Raw genomic sequence first — 17,318 nt, 5'->3', positions numbered from 1 at the left:
TTTCCTTTTCCTCTCCTTCTCTCTCTTTCCTCTCCCTCTTTCTCTTTCTGTTCTCTTTCTCTCTTTCCTCTCTCTCTTTCCTCTCCCTCTTTCTCTCTCTCTTTCCTCTTTCTCTTTCTCTCTCTTTCCTCTCTTACTCGTTTTCTTTCTTTCGTTCCTCTCTCTCACTCTTTCCTCTCCCTCTTTCTTTCTCTATATCCTCTCCCCCTCTCTCTTTCCCTTTCTCTTTTTCTCTTTCCCCTCCCTCTTTTTCTTCTCTTTTTCTCTCTCTTTCCTCTCTTTTTCCTCTTTTCTCTCTCTCTCTCTTTCTTCTCTTTCCTTTCTCTCTCTCTTTCCTCTCTTTTTCTCTTTCCTCTCCCTCTCTCTTTCCTCTTTCACTCTCTTTCCTCTCCCTTTCTCTCTCTTTCCTCTCTCCCTCTCTTTCTCTCTTTCTCTCTTTCCTCTCTCTTCCTTAATCTCTCTCTCTTTCTTTCTTTCTTTCTCTCTTTCCTCTTCCTCTCCCTCTCTCTCTTTCCTCTCATCTCACTTTCTCTTTCTCTCTCTCTCTTTCTCTTTCTCTTTCTCTTTCCCTTTCTCTTTCTTTCCTTTCTTTCTCTCTGTCTTTCTCTGTCTTTCTCTCTTTCCTCTTCCTCTCCCTCTCTTACCTCTCTCTCTCTTTTCTCTCCCTCTTTCTCCCTCTTTCCTCTCCCCCTCACTCTTTCTCTTTATCTCTTTATCTCTCTTTCATTTTCTCTTTCCTCTCCCCCTCTCTTTTTCTCTTTCTCTCTTACTCTTTCTTTCCTCTCCCTCTTTCTCTCCCTCTTTCTCTTTCCTCTCTCACTTTCCTCTTGCTTTCTCTCTTTCCTCTCTTTTTCTCTTTCCCCTCCCTCTCCCTCTTTCCTCTCTCTCTCTCTTTCTTTCCTCTCTCTCACTCTTTCCTCTCCCCCTCTCTCTTTCTCTCTTTCCTTTCTTTTTCCTCTCTCTCTCTCTTCCCTCTCTCTCTTTCCTTTCTCTCTCTCTCTCTCTTTCTTTCTCTTTCCTCTCTCTTTCCTCTCTCTCTCTCTCTCTTTCTCTCTCTCACATGGTGGCTGAGGACAGAGAGCCGCAGGAGACTGCTGAAAGAGCTGCATGCGGCTCCTGAGTCACAGGTTGCTGACCCGTGGGCTAGCATCTTAAATTGTCATCCAGTAAAACTAGCAACCTGTGCACTTCTTTCAATTTAGGGGTTAAACATGATCCTTGTATAGTACATCAATTAGAAACTTAACTAACACATTTTATATTTGTAACGCTTGGATATTTGTTTAAAGTAGGTATATGTAGAGTGCATTGCAATAATCAAAACAGGATGCAGCCAAGGCAGCAAATCCAGCCTGCTCAATAATGTAGCTGCCATACCACAGTTATTTGTGAGTCCAGGGACAGTGAAAAATCAAGAAACATTCACTTCAAGAATGCCATTTGCTCTTCCCGAGGAGTGCAACCCCAACAGAAATAGGCTTAATTTTCATCATTAAGTGGAATTTCTCATTATCACCAAAAACTCCACTTTGTCTGCATTTAATCTCCTCTTGCTCTCCATCCTCCAGCCTATTATTGAAAGAAGTTACATAATTTGCTTTTTTGGAATTGGATGGTTAGGAGAAACAGAGCTCCAGCACAGAAACTATTTATTTATTATTATGGTTTTTAGTATCACCTGTTCACCGCCCTGAGTCCCGTAAGGGAGATAGGGCGGTATATAAATTTAATTAATTAATTAATTAATTGATTAATTAATGAACGAACGAACGAACGAACGAATGAATGAATGAATGAATGAATGAATGAATGAATGAATGAATAAATAAATAAATGTTCCCCTTACGATCTCCAGATGCCCTCCCTACAGCGATTTCATATGGTTGAACAGCATGAAGAACAAGATGTAACCCTGTGGGACACCAACTATTAATGTTTTGGGTTTCAAACAGCAGTGTTCCAGGACCAACTTCTGGACCACCTGGATACATCTTGCTTTTCAATGCTACACCCTTAACTTTTTTTTTCTGTGTTGTAACTCACCACTGGATGGCATGACTCAAATATTTCACTTAATAGTATTCCACATTCTTTCTTTGCAAATGCTTCTCTGAGTGGGTTTAAAATGCAGGGATGCCGAATATCAGAGCTGTCAACACACTGAATCCAAAAACAAAAGAATAAAAGAAGAAGGACCATCAATTGGTATTCTCTGAGATAGACTATGTGTAAGGTACACTTCTTAGGAGGAAGATACAGACTCCTACATAACTGCCGATTGAATCTGATACTGAATCTCAGAAAAAACAGTTTGAGTTGAGTAAAAACAGATACTTTGACTGTTTGCAGCATGGAAATATTATATCCATAACAACCACCAAACACAATGCATATTGGTATATTGCCATACCTTTTGCTTTTGTTAAAGCAACATGTTGGGGAAAAGTTGATGTGTGGGATCATGAAAATTGTGTCATATTTTAATTTTCTGTGGAAATGTGATTTTTTTTGGTATAATTCTATTTCTTAAGATTATCATGAAAAGCATGAGAAAAAAAAGTGGTGTGATCTCATACACAAAAATTCCATTACAGGTAGTGCCAAAAATCTATAATACATGCTAGCAAAAGAATGTTGGCGATTTGAAAAGCTAATTTACATGCATAATCAGCATGTAATTCCCTTTCTGGGCAAGCAATATTATACAAAACACTGAAACAGAGGAAAAATAGTATGCCAAACAAATTAAAGGAATGATGTGAGAAAAAGAAACCTAGCTAAAAATATATCTTAAGCATGATTAGCCTTCTGAAAATGTCTCATGAAGTCAAAACCCCATGATTATATTAAGATTTAAATGAAAAAAAATTACCAAATTTGCAACAATATAAAGAGCACTAATTTACTTTCAGAAGAATAGTCATTAATCCCAAATTTAGCAACGTTTACACCGGCAACATGCATGGTTATTCCATCTGTGAATAAATGTGCAAATGTTCATTCTGTCTCTTGTTTTCACCCTCCTTATCAATGGAAGAATAATTTCTGCTGCCAAGTGACTTCTCTGGCTGTGTAGTTTGCAAAGACTCTGCAATGTACAGAATCTTTGAAAAATCAGGATGTTATATCATATGGAAAACAGAGTTCACAGGTAATGGCTTCTTACTTCAAAAGTTCCTAAGCAACAACAACAGAGCATTCATCTTCTTTCTTTTTCCATTCCCTCCAAGTATTTGTATTGATAGAAATTCGGCTCCTATACCCTACTATAAATCAATAAATACCGTTGGTGCTTAATTTTAGGCAATAAAGAACAATATATCATCCTCCAACACTTTACCTCAATAGCTGCCCAACTGCTCCCAAATTCTTGTGCATTTGTTAACTCAAAATTTTCTGGAGTTCTCATTTCATTTATTGTTTTGGAGTCAAAATTTCCACATAATCCAGTCAGCTCACCCTAGACACGAGATAAAATTAATAACTCTTAATTACAGACACTTATAACCCTAAATCTGATATAATTACTTTCTGCACTAATAACATGGAATCTAGCTTTCTGTTTGGCTTGACAGCTGGCTGGGAGACTTTGGGCCAGTAAGTCTCTCTCAGTTCAAGGATGGTTGTTGTGGGGAAAATAGGCAGGAGTATTATTTATTTATTGAATTTATATGGCCAGCCATGTCAAACACATGGCTCTGGGTGGCAAACAATCATAAAATCAATTAAAACTTAATAGAAAATAAATACATACAGCAGCTGAAAATATTATCCATAGATCTTAACATAAGCAGGAAACAGCGCCCTTAACACAAATGGGACCCCAGGGACATAGCCAGGTCTTCAAGGCCTTATGAAAGCCCAGCAGGATCAGGGCCATCCTAACCTCTGGAGGGAGGACGTTGCTGCAGAAAGGACATGCCTCCTAGTCCCTATTATGCAACATTTCTTGGCTGACAGGACTCAGAGTTTGACCATCCTATTGAACTGGGTAACCTGGTCCCAAGCTATGAAGTTCAGCCAGTACTTTGAAACAGACTGGTAACCAATGCAACTCACAAAGCAGTGGTATTACATGTGTCGACACCATTTACTGCCCATACAATTGCATTCTGCACCAACTGAAGCTTCCGAATGCTCTTCAAGGGCAGCCCCGTGTACAGCATGATGCAGTATTCCAGATAGGAGGTCACAAGGGCATGAGTGACAGGAAGTAGTTTCCCAGTTGAAGAATCAGTGCAACTGGCACACAACCCAAATTCTATTGCACAGCCAATAGATTCACAATCTGCATGCAGCCTCCCCAGTCAGCCCCTTTTCACCCTAAGCTTATGCTACCAAAATTTCATGGCAAATCATTGAATTGAATGCCAGCTAAAAATAACCCCCAATAGTAAAATAGATATGTTAATTCTCCAATAGATTTAATACACATATTCGCTTTAGATAAATTAAATCCTCAACCTGAAAAAGGTGCTGAAAAAAATATGCCCCATTCTTCCAGTGACATCAGTGACATTACCATCCCCCTTCAATCTTAATTTTTTATTGACAAAGCTGATCACTAAAAAATGCTATTAGTGTAAATCTAAGCTTCTCCCCCTCCCCACCCCCCTTATTACTGTTGTTTAAGCCAATGAAAGACTGTCAGAGTGTGAGAAACTGGTTCTTTTTTGAACTGGAGGTACTTTATTTTCCAATGGTGGCAATAGATACAGAAAAACAAGAGTGTGGAAGCTTTAATGCTTGTTATTATTTACAGCAAGCATTTGCAACATTTATATGCAACACATTACAAACAATACTGGTGTCAAGTTTCCTTCTAAGTCCCTCTCCCAGAGACTAGCCAACCTCTAGCTCTCTGGCTCCCCCCCCCCCCCCATTTCTGAGCATGACAAGAAAAAGAATGAAAAGAATAGGCCAGAATTTACTGCAGTGTGCTCAGCATGGCATGACCTTATCCTGCTCAGGCAAACACCTGTTGCTTCTCTGTTGGAGGGAGAAGACTCTCTTGGGTCTTCTGCCCAGTCCTTCCTTCTGCAAAGCTGATCCCTTCCTTTCCTTCTTAGGTCTTAACTGAAGCTGATACCTACAGTTGCCCAAGTCCCTCCTTTCTATTCTTGGGTGGAGCTCTTATCCCTCTGGGTCTTCACTTCCCTTCTTCCATGAAAGCCACCCTAAACCTTTCTTTTCTCAACCAGGAACCACAAACTTAACTTGACTCTCCAGCCTTTCTCTCACATCACTCTAATCAGGCCATGCATAGAATTTCCCTCTTCTCTCCTTTTTTCTCTCTTTCCAATGTTGAGGTTATGTCCCCCAGCAATTAAGGAGATGATGCCTTCCCTTGGCTTTAATATCCCACACCTTTGTATCAGGTGGACCACTGACACTGCTATCCCAATAGCTCACTAAAGTAGCCTTGGCTAGCAGCCAGATCAGATCATCAGTTCTTACGACAGCACTGCTATTCCTGAGCTATTTTCCCTTTTTACTCATTCCATATGCTGGTTTACACCAGGAAAATAGCAGGCACACTAGGCCACTAGAATCCATATGCCCCACAATGACCAACAAACACAAACCAATTTTCACATTCTTTGAAATTCCATTTATTCCAGTGGAAACTTAAAGCTGTCCCAATGAAGTCAATAAGGAATTAAAAGTGTAAGAGAAGTTTTGTCTTACCTGCCACTGAGGCCCTGTCTCCACATGAACAGTTGTTCTTTGATCCCACATTACTGTGATGTGTTCATTAGGAAAATGAACAATGGTGAAAAACCCAGCCTTCCATATATACACTTGCTGCAGTTTGTCTATGTAACTCAGATGACTCTATTAAATATCAGATATGCATAATATACTATAGGCATTTAATGAAAGCTTTACAATGACTTATAAACATGCATTTAGGAAAACAACGCTATTATAGTTCTGTCTAGATTTATCATATTATTTTTTTATGTGGATCTATTTTTAGAAATATTTGATGTGACCCAAGAGACACTGGATTTGTTTAAAATGCTTTTGGACGTACATTTAAAATGAGGATTACACTTTGTCTTCCTCTGTAAGCTATTTATTATTTTCTAGCTGCTTTCAGAACTCTTCCACTAAATCAGGGGTCCCCAACCCCCAGTCTGTGGCCCACTGGTAGACCACAGCCCATTTGGAACTGGGCCGCAGAAGTGGTGGGTGAGCACGTGCACACGCAAAGCTGAATTTGTGAAAGCGGCACACGCAGACAACCATCCCTTCTCTCCCCCTATCTCGCCTCCACCAGTCCGCCAAGCCAGAAAGGTTGGAGACCGCTGTACTAGATGATGCCAGATGCTGGTATAACACGGTAATGGAAAACAAAAGAAGCAAATATGTACTGTGTGATGGACTATAAATATCGTGCATGAAGAAATGTATATCCATAATGCTTAGAAAGGAAAAGGGAGACTAAAACATAGATAAATAAGCATGACTAATTTTAAGAGTTTCTTGAAGTTCAAGGATTGCTAATATTTATCATGCAATATGAAAATGAATGACAGTGTTTTGGGTTTGATGCATTATCTACATATCTTAACTTCTGTTCTGCTATAGCTTACCGGATCTCCAGTGTCATCATCAAATATTATGAACGATTTTCCTACATTAATGGAAACATACTTTCTGCAAACGATTCCAATGTTAAAGCAGTTGACATTTTCTATGATGACTGAGAAACTAGTAATTGAGGAACTCTGCAGAAAAAAAAGATAATAAGGCAGCTGATTCCAATTTGCAAACATGAAATGCACCTTAGACCTCTCCAACTGTTCAGCCTAACAGTTTCTCTTCTTTTTCTACCATCTGTGGCATAAATGCAGGAACAGCTGCTTTACAAGATGCAGCAAAGAAAAAGATGTCCCCACGTCACTGATTAGCCATTAATAAGATTGTTAATTCAGGACTTATATTCGGATATGATTTTTAATTCAACAACCTTATACTGATAAGTCTCACAAGATAGCAGCAAAGCAATACATAGAGCAGGAGTCCTCAAACTTGGCCACTTTAAGACTTGTGGACTTCAACTCCCAGAATTCCCCAGCCAGCCATAGAATTCTGGGAGTTGAAGTCCACAAGTCTTAAAGTGGCCAAGTTTGAGGACCCCTAACATAGAGTTTTCTGGGCCCCAAGGCAAAATCTTGCAGATGGAGCTCAACATTAGTAGAAGAGCTTGAATGCCAGGAGTTCCTTCCAAAGCTGCAACAATTGAGAGTATTGAGAGAGTGTTGAGAGTGTTGAGAGAGTACAATGAAAGACAAGAGTCACATAGCTGTTTCTTATCAACGAGAGCAACACTGGATGCGAACACTGCAAGGCTCTTCACTCACCTTTCCAGTCCCACCAAATATTCGGGTTTTTTAAAAAAACTCAGCCATTTGAAAATAATACTTTTTAGGCTTATTTTATCTAGGCTATGAAACTCAAGAAGACTATTAGATGGTAGCAATGAATCAGGAATTGGGGTATGTCTTTGCTGTGTTTTCCAGCCATATATTCATAAACATGGAGGAAGTCAATGAGAAAAAGTATAGCAGCAATTATTGGGGAAGCAACCAGGACTTCCAAAGACTGGTTCCAGGATATGCTCCTTTGCTGAATCAATGGCTATATATCTATGTCTGCTCAAATGTTTACACTCTATGTTTTTCCTCCCATTTGATTCAAGTCACCTGCTATTTGGCTATTCTCTTCCTCCTGAAGATTGGACAGCTTCTGCTTGGTATTTTATATCATGGTTTGGTTTAGCCTCAGAATCACTTATTTCATCAGTATTTTGATCTATTAATTACTTTTTATTTGTTTATTAATACATATTATTACCAAATACAATTGAATTCAATACAATATATCCATATATGAATAGTTCCCAATATAATAATTAAAATTTTGAATAGAACAAACTTATTTTCACTATGAGTAATTAAACTAAATACTTTTCCTATTCAGTTTACAAATGTTTAGGTTTCTTTTTAATTGCACAGCACAATACTTAATTTAAAAACTGAACATGTTTTAAAATAAAGTCTTACCTTAGCCAGGTAAACCTTACAGTTTCCAACATAATCAAAAGACAGGCCATCAAAAGTTCTATAATGGCGATCTCCATATGCAGTACACATTGATGGGCATGGATGGAAATTGCATTTAAATGAGCCATGACTACAGATGCTAAAACAGAATAAATTTATAACAGTTACAGTATCAAAAATAAACCATAATTTCTAGATATAATCTGTAACCAGATAGCATGACTCTGTTAAAAATGATCCTACAAATTACTCACTAGTCCATTAATTCAGAACTTGTACAAAATTGTTGTACATGCAGCTAAGCTAATATTTATTTGAACAGAAAAGATCTATGTAGGTAAAGCAATTCATTTTCAGAATTCCTTGCAAATATAAATTATAATTATTCTTATGCCCATAACAGACTGCACACTCTAACATACTGCTGTCATGAAAGAAGTCAGTTATATCATGACATCCCACATTCAAAAGAATAAAACATTTCATTAATTTGATTAAACATCTATCTTATATCAGAAACTAAATCCTTTAAGTAAAAAATATAATGTACAGACTGACTATATTAGGCAATTAGCATATTAATTGCTAATTGCCAATATAGCTCAACTTCTTTTATGTAGCATATGCTATCAACAATAATTTTAATTCAGATTCTTACTTTAAGGTATTTTAATGGAAGCAGAGGTTTAAGAACAAGTAAGACTAAACTAATTAATTCACATAGTTAAATCAGCAATTTTTTTTTATTTTAGCTTTTTCTTCAATGAATTTTCAGTGTGTTGATTTGTGGCATGCATTTTTCCACTGAATGTACAGAACATGCAACTCGCTATGTGACCTGTCTTTTTCCCATTTGATATAATTAGATCGGGAAACATGAGTTTTTCATGCATTCTTATTGTTGCTTCCATGTCTCATGTCTCAAAGGAACTGATTTTAACAATAAACCAAAGAAATATAGAAAAATAAAGAAAGGAGAAGCACTAAAGCATAAAATAACAAACTGTCAAAAAGAGGAGGAAAAACCTGCATTGTATGAATGTTACAAAACCCATGTCTTGTTTCTTTAGTTGATTATTTACTTTCAATTTTTTATTGTTCAAACACCGAGCTGAATCCTAAAGCAAATGAGCAGAAGTCTCTGTGTGCTGACTATTCCTTCTTCTCAACCCTGCAACCCCCTATTGTGTCCCAAAGCTCTGCCTGAAAACAGTGGGGGATTCTCCAGAGTAGACTCTGCCATAGAAGGGAGGGCAGTAGGAAAGGTGGCATTGCTGTCCCTCCTCAATGGATGAGGGAAGCCACTCCCACTGACAACAAACCTGCCACTGAATTCCATACACTGTCTCTAATGGGCATATAGTTTGTACAAAACAACAAAACGGGATAATTTTAAAAGCAGACGTGGCTTATTTCAAAGCATCTTCCTATACAGGTCCTTCTGTTCTCAGTATTATTTATATAAGAAAAAAAATAGGTCTACCATCACATGTAATCCTCAATGTAATCTGTGTTGCAAGTGAGCCCTGGGCCTCAATAACAGGTTATTTATTTATTTGTTTGTTTGTTTGTTTTATATGCTGCCCATCTCATCAAGAGGTGACTCTAGAATGTAAGAACAGTCCATAATAACCATACAAGATAACTTTTTATCAAACATTTTGAAAATTCCATAAAACAGACTGAGATTTAATTCACATGGAAGACCTGAAGTTAATTTCCTACTGATTTGTGGAGGGAGTTTATACTGTGATAAGAATCCATTTCTTAACAAGAACATAAGAGGATATACCAACAATTTACTTTTTCCTTTGCACTACATGTTAAGAATTATGTTTAGATTTCTCAGCAAATACGTTTTCTTCTTTAAGCTGAAAGCTGTGGCTTACTACTGTATTTTCAGAACTGCCCCCAGCCCCCTGAAGTAAGGTTCTTAAAGGCTTTTCTTTTTCTCTGTGTTTGTATGCCAAGCATCAATGACAGCTATATCTATACAGAGGTTTGGGAACAAGGGAGGCATCTGGGGGGTCATTTACCTTCCTGCCAAGTGGAGATGGCTTGTAAGTCGTTTCGCCAGTCGGCCAAAAGGCTATAAATGTCTTCTAAGCAGATATTGAGGACCTGACAAAAGGCAGATGCAGTCAGTCAGCACAAGGCTGGAGTGGGCAAAGACATCCAGACAAGGCATGGACAAGTGCTGACTGGAACAGCCTGGATAATTTTTCCTTTGGTCCTGCTGTAACAGGACCTGGTTACCCAGCAGAATCAAAAGGTCCAATTAATAGAAGTTTGATAGGAAAGTAAGAAGCAAAGGATTGAAATATGTTACCGCTTATTGCATATTGTGGGTTTCAGTAATGCCATGTCTTACTTACTTATATAATACATTCCTGCCAGTCCTGGTGATGAGATGCTACTTTATATTTTAATAAATTTGTTCATATGGTTCATAGGAAAAGCAGTTTTCAGCTCTTGGCTGATGAACCTAGATGAAACTGTTTATGAAAAGGAATGGTGAAAGAGCTAGGTTCTTTTTTAAAAAAAACCCGAGGGCTCTGTGAAAGTGCCAATAAAATTAAAGGTGAAATTATAATAATCAGAAAGTTCTTACACTCTTGAGTCAAAAAAACCACCTCTTTTGAATTCAAGTATGAAAAGGTAATGAGGACTAAACTGGGGAAAAAATTATTAGCCTCACATTTTGGGGAGACTTGGAGATAAACTACATTTTACATATTAAGATATGAAAAAATATTGTATAATTTAAAAAAAATTAAAAAATAGCCTTGGCAGGAAGGACTTTAAGAAGGCCTCAGTGAGGAAACATGTGTCTGACCTTTTCTTTTTTCCCACTAATTTTAATGGCTTTCCCCCACACACACACAGGATTTAAAGTTGAAGTTAAATTTGTAAAAAGGAGAAAGAGTCTGCTTCTGAATCATAACCCAAATAAAATATTTTAATAGTAGTCCCTTTGTATTCATTCTTTCCTAATCCATTTTGGAGCCACTGAAGGTTTGTTTAACTATCTGTTAGTACAAAATGGAATTCGAGTCCATTAAGAAGAAAAAACAACATTCAAAAATATCACACTGGGAGGCATGTATAAAATAAACATTAATGAATAAAGGAAATTATTTCTACTGACCAGGTATGACAAGAAGAAATTACTTTGTCCCCAGGAAAATATTCTTTGCCTTTCCAAGAACATGGGCACTCATTTGGCTTGAAGCACATATCGCCGTATTTAAAAAGCCTGTTGAAACAGCAGACAGGTATTCATTGTCAGTTATATTTTTAATACTATTGGATATAGAAAGGTAGATAGGTAGATAGCTAGACAGACAGTCAGGCAGACAGACAGACAGACAGATCCTACTGGGATACATTGCTGATCTTCCACCCCATATCACTGAAGACAAAGAGCTTCAGTGAAAGAGGAAAAAACCTTACTGCAGAGAATAATAAGACTTGGCTTGTAGTATTCTTCCTCTTTTTTTTTATGAAAGTATGTGTGCTCAAATGCAGCAAAATCATGTCTGTCAGTTTCAGCTAAAGAACTTTTCATCAAACTAAGAATTGTGAACTGTGACATTTAATAGCATCATCAGAAAGTTGCAGTTAAAGTATGTATTTCCCCCACTTTTTTTTCCTCTAGAGAAATCTCTGTGCACTTTAGGCAAAGGTTCCTAAGGAGATCTGGATAACCACATAACAAAATATGACTATTAATTGCCAGAAAATATGTTTTGTTTTACTGATATATAATATCCTGAATAAAATCCAATATGTTCTACAGGAATAGGAACTATAACTAAAATAGGGTAGCTGATATTCTTAGCATTAGGACAGTTTCCTTTGAGTTAAGCTTGACTCCTTATGACTTCATGGACAAACCATGTACTTCTCTTGGCAACAGTCCAGAAAGGATTTGCCTCTATCTCTTTCAAATTAACCCAAATCACTGATTTTCCATAGTGATCTCCCATCCCAGTAATGAATATTAAGCCGCACACTGCTTAGCTTTCAAGCCCAGGCAAGATTTTGTCTTTCTCAGGCAGCATCAAGTAACCCAATTACAAAATTACTATCATAAGAGATGATCTATCAAACATTCAAATCGAATGAGGATTATGAAAAGTATTACACCATTATACCAATGTATTATACCATTTATCGAAAATACACACTGTAAAGAATGGACTAAACATTACTGTGTTGCAAGTTTAATGAAAATCATTCTCGACATTATCTAATTTCACCCTAGACGTTTTTCTCCCCCCCTTTAGAATGGCTTCTTCTGTTATGTTCCCGATCTCTTTTGCAGCTGCAGTTATGTATGTGGGACTCTCAGGACTTCAGAGGATGGGCTAATATAAGATTGGGCACCTCTCTCAGCTAAAGGCCTCACCTTTAGACAGCTTGTGCCGATCTCCCACACAAAAGCAAAAGCAACAAAGAAATTGAACTTGTCAGGAGGACCTTCTTTTGGTGCCTACCACTTCAAACTTCTGCATATTTATGATGGAATGTGCACCTGGAGGAGCGGAGGCCAGAGAGTTTTGGCAACAAAGAGGGTTCCCATAGACTGGTCCAGATTAAGACACTGCACAATCTTGAACTGGAGGTGTGAGGAAGAGGTTCAGGGTAGCCACACCCTAGAATCTCTTAGGACATATCTAATAGAAGATTGTAGTTTTAGTTTGGCAAGATTCTGTCTATTAGGTGAAAGCAAAAAAAGAATTAGAGTCATTTGGATTTTGCTGTGTCGTTTTGGGATTGGATCTGATCTTATTAGTGTTTGAAAGCAGCACAGTACTAGGCCCTGTAGGAGAAATGAACATTTGTTATAGTCTCCAGGTTGTTGGCAATGGGTTGGCAATGGGTTAATAATAATAATAAAGTTGGAAGGGACCTTGCAGGTCATCTAGTCCAACCCCCTGCTCAGGCAGGAAACCCTACCATTTCAGACAAATGGCTGTCCAGTCTCTTCTTAAAAACTTCCAGGGTTGTCCTGGGCTGTCTATTGGTATGTTCCCAGTTATAATGTTCCTGGATTCCAAATGTGCTTAATGCCGTGTTTCCTCAGCCTTAGCAATTGCTGGTTGAGGAATTCTGGGAGTTGAAGTCCACAGATCTTAAAGCTGCCAAGGTTGAGGAAACGATGCAATATTTTGCATGATTATTCTTTTCAATCAATCTTTTCAGATAAATACATAGAATTTCTTTGGCTGTAGTTATAGGAGTTACCTTTTATAAACTTAGCATGAGAAAACAAAGCCTTTAACATATTTTATTAAAATAATTTTCTAGTTTCTCCAATTTTTCTGAAAGAAAAGAAAATCAGTAACCACATCATAGTTTCTCTTTCCTTTTAACATTAGGGTCTTTATTTAAAACTTATTAATACAGCCCTCCCACCTTTTCTGAATTACAAAATTCCCACTGATTTATACTACCAACAAAAGAGGTTGCATTCAGAAACAAAGAGCATCACTTTAGCCAGGCAAGACAAAAGTGCAAGTTTTATCTCTGAAATATAATCCTACATAAAACAAGTGCTAACAGCTTTCTCTTTTGAAAAGCCAGGCAGACAGATTGATTGCAAGGATCTAAGAATTCATAAAAAAAGAAGATGACAAATGGGTTATTTTTACTATGAATGGTCATTATTCACAAATGTCAATGTTTGATGTACAACGTACAGATAAAATTAAATGAAGGCACCCACTTATAAATACTATAATTTGATCAACATACTATTTAATTTTATAGGCACCTCAGTCAGGTGCTTTTGCAGGAGATTTAAACAATAGTTATAGCCTGGCACCATTCCTCCACCCAATGATAAATGCATTTAATTGCTATTCATTTTAAAGAATTATGAAATCCTAGAGGGGGGGGAAATTAAGAACCCACACTTATATTTATTATTAAGGACTATTTTCATTGTTCTAAAGAAGCTTTTACCGAGCAGAATTAGTACTTCATGTGTTTGGTTCTTGAGTTTCAGAAGTACGGTCTCTAAGATGAAGGATAAATATTTCATTACAAATTATTTAGAAAAATCTCACATTTGTTGAGTTCTGGTATATGAAGACACAACCACTAAATGTAACATGCAATGTTGTCTCTTCTACTTTTTCTGCTAATGTTACATTGAATGCAATCTATAAGTTTAAGGCTTTCTACTTGAAATACTGTATGGATTTAAAAAACAAGACATTTCATTTTATGATACATACTCCAGGCTATTTTAATGTTATATTTCTAATGTATGAGCATGATTTTGAATTGTATCATTTTGGAACTGCTGCTTATTTAATAAAAAATACACCAAAAATTATTCATTATTTCACTCCAACAGTAACCTAAGGGGACTCTCAAAAAACATGGCTTCAAAATTAAATTCCTTCTATGCAATTAGTTCCCTAATTCTCTCTGGCCATTGATAAGAGACATTCTTGGATTCCATTAAAATTATTTTTGTATGTGTGTTTGTGGGCAAAATTAGAAAGTGATGATTTTTTGTCTTTTTTTTTTTTAGCAAATGTTCCAGGAATTTATTTAAGCTTCTTACAAGTTATTTGATCTGCTATGCCATCTGTTCGGGAAGATATTTTAAACTGAGGGCAAGAAAAACATTTAGAGCAAAACAGGCATACATACAGATTGCCACAGAGGTTTCAATATTTCATTTTCAAATGAGTACTAGTGATGATTGCAATATTCTGAACTGAGAGTGGAGAGAGGAACCTGAGATATCCTCTGTTCTCAGAGTTATTTTAAACTTTGATTGTGCTGAAATGTACCACAATGCTTTATTACAATACTATGAAGCAGATGAGGTTGCTGTCCTTTCCACCCCTTGTGGCCTTTAAGGCAAGGGGTCTCCAAACTTGGCAACCTTAAAACTTGTGGACTTTAACTCCCAGGAGTTAAAGAACCAGGAATCCTGAAAACATAGTTTAACAGATATCTTTCTGTTTTATCCAGACATGACATAGATGTGCCTAGTATGGATTTCTAAGAAGCGGGTTTCATTGGGAAGCTACCACAGATTTAAAAAAACGAATGATGAACAAACAGTAATGTTGTCATAAAATTCAGTGCTAATTATTGCCAGAAATAGCAGCTCAAGAGAATGAGAGAAACATGTTTGGCATCCTGGTATCTGTGATTTTAATGAGTTTTTATTTTTTAGACATAAACTGAACATTAAATGTAGATATTGACATCCATGGAGAACCCTGATTAATGGGAAGCATCATACAAAATACAAAGAATACACTTTCTTCTGATAGATAGGCCTACAAGTATAACCCACTGAAAGCGTAGTTCACAATTACGAGGCCTTACAGGATGCAGCACCAAATACAGAATGTTTACTGAATTGGTGAATGTGTGAAAACCAATCTCTCTGTGCAGGACTTGTAGATACAAACACATATTCTCTTCTCCCTTCTTTAGAACTACTACAAAAGTTGAAATTTCAGGACTTAAAATCATAGTTTTCCAGCTAACCATTTTTAAGAAAATAGAACTCTGGGCATAAAGTATAAAAACATAAAGCTTCACCAACTTAACCATGTCCTAACATTAATGAGAAGGAAATATCCTGCTTTAAAGAGATAGACAATGAAACTCAAAGGATGCAAAGAAATAAATATAAGTACTGCAGATAGATATTTGTGCTGCTTAAACTATTGATTTGGTTGTATTGCCTCATGCTGTGGGGTCTATGACAATTTGCCGTGGCCCACTTGCCACAGCCAACTTGCCGTGGCCAATTCACTATGGGACAACTCACCACGGTCAACTCATTGCTGGACAATTTGCTGCAGGACAAGAGTTACACTAACATCAAAGAAATGGTGGAATAGAAACATTAAAGAAAGGATGCAAAAGAAGGGACAGAACAAAATGTGAATGACAATTTTTTAAAAAAAATTATTTATTTTAAATAATTAAATTGAATTGTTAAATTGTCCTGCTGCTAGTTGTTTTGCAGCGAGTTGGCCATAGAGAGTTGTCCTGCAATGAGTTGGCCGTGGTGAGTTGGCTGCAGTGAGTTGTGCCATTCTGCATGCTGTGTTGTCTCAACGTAAAAAAAGGTGAGCAAGAGAGCAAAACTGCTCCTTAGTTCTGGAACTGGACATGCTCATTAAAGGTTTTCAATTACTTAAAAGGGAACGAGAAACCGTACATGGATTTGTAGGCACTCAGTGCTGATGGAAGTAGAAGCTATGTTGCATGATAAAAATAGACGAAATATTATCGGCATTTTTTTTTACTTACCCAGTGGGACACATGCATCCTGAAAAGCATGAAAGCTGTGTAGACACAGAAATATTTAGCAGTTGATTTTCACAGGTTCTCTCCCTGCCAAGTTCCATAGTTGGTGGATGGCTACAGTTAACATAGATTTGGTCTTCTGGGCAATCATGATCTAGAAAAATACAACATAGATAACGTCATAGTCAATTTTCTATATTCTATCAATCTCTTCGATACAGAGGGTTTATTGCCTGAGTTGGGGGGTTGGACTAGATAACCTCCAAGGTCCCTTCCAATTTTATTATTATTATTGTTATTGTTATTGTTATTATCCTCCTAGCAGTCACATATTTTTAAGAGCATTGCACAACTTCATGGCTATGGAGTATATGGCTATTACCTGTATCATTAAATATTTTTGAGCTTCCTGTGGCGAGGCACCACCGGAGGAGGCTTTTTCCTGAGCCTCCAGCCCGGGACTGCGTCAAAGCCGTCAAAACAGCGTGGATCAGCTGTTTTGCGGCTCGGAACTTTCTCCCCGGGCGAAGGGGAGAAAGTGAGTTTGGCTGGGATAGGGGTTGAGTTCCCTAATCCCCCCAGGAGCGTTCCTGGGGGGGTTTAGGTGAGAATTCCCCCGGAGTCCTAGCCTCTTCTCCGCAGCTCGGTATGCTTTCGTTCCTTGGAGCGAAGCCAGACGTCGCTGCCACTGCTGTTACAATGTAGCTGCTTGTGAGTAACCTTTGAAACAGACGGAATCTGACAGGGGATCATTATTTTAGTTAAAAAGTGACTTTAACTCGAAGATTTATTGGGATTTTATTGCCTGCTATAAGTGAAAGTGACAAGAAAATGGCCGCGGAAGCATTCCTTTCTTCTTAACAAAAGGAAAACTTTCACTTTCTTTCCGGGTGTGGATTTTAATGGATTTTAATTTTTTTTTCAATTTAAAATCAAGTTTTTTAAGTTTAT

The 17,318-nt window shown here is 37.4% G+C and overlaps 1 protein-coding gene across 1 annotated transcript in view; it reads right to left on the bottom strand.

Annotated features, from left to right (window-relative positions):
* Positions 1-17,318, bottom strand: part of OTOG (otogelin) — a gene marked incomplete at its 5' end in the record, with an annotated part of 95,809 nt that overhangs the window by 47,580 nt on the left and 30,911 nt on the right. Inside the window, 7 exon segments of the mRNA XM_015825376.1 lie at positions 2,044-2,160; positions 3,341-3,460; positions 5,689-5,835; positions 6,600-6,734; positions 8,073-8,211; positions 11,221-11,328; positions 16,371-16,521. Coding sequence (XP_015680862.1) covers positions 2,044-2,160; positions 3,341-3,460; positions 5,689-5,835; positions 6,600-6,734; positions 8,073-8,211; positions 11,221-11,328; positions 16,371-16,521 — 917 coding nt within the window.

The sequence above is a fragment of the Protobothrops mucrosquamatus genome, unplaced genomic scaffold, assembly GCF_001527695.2.
Source record: "Protobothrops mucrosquamatus isolate PMUCROS unplaced genomic scaffold, P.Mucros_1.0 scaffold2605, whole genome shotgun sequence".
In the NCBI taxonomy this organism is placed as follows: domain Eukaryota; kingdom Metazoa; phylum Chordata; class Lepidosauria; order Squamata; family Viperidae; genus Protobothrops; species Protobothrops mucrosquamatus.
Note: the sequence above shows the minus strand (reverse complement) of the source record. Positions and strands in the feature narration are given on the sequence as shown.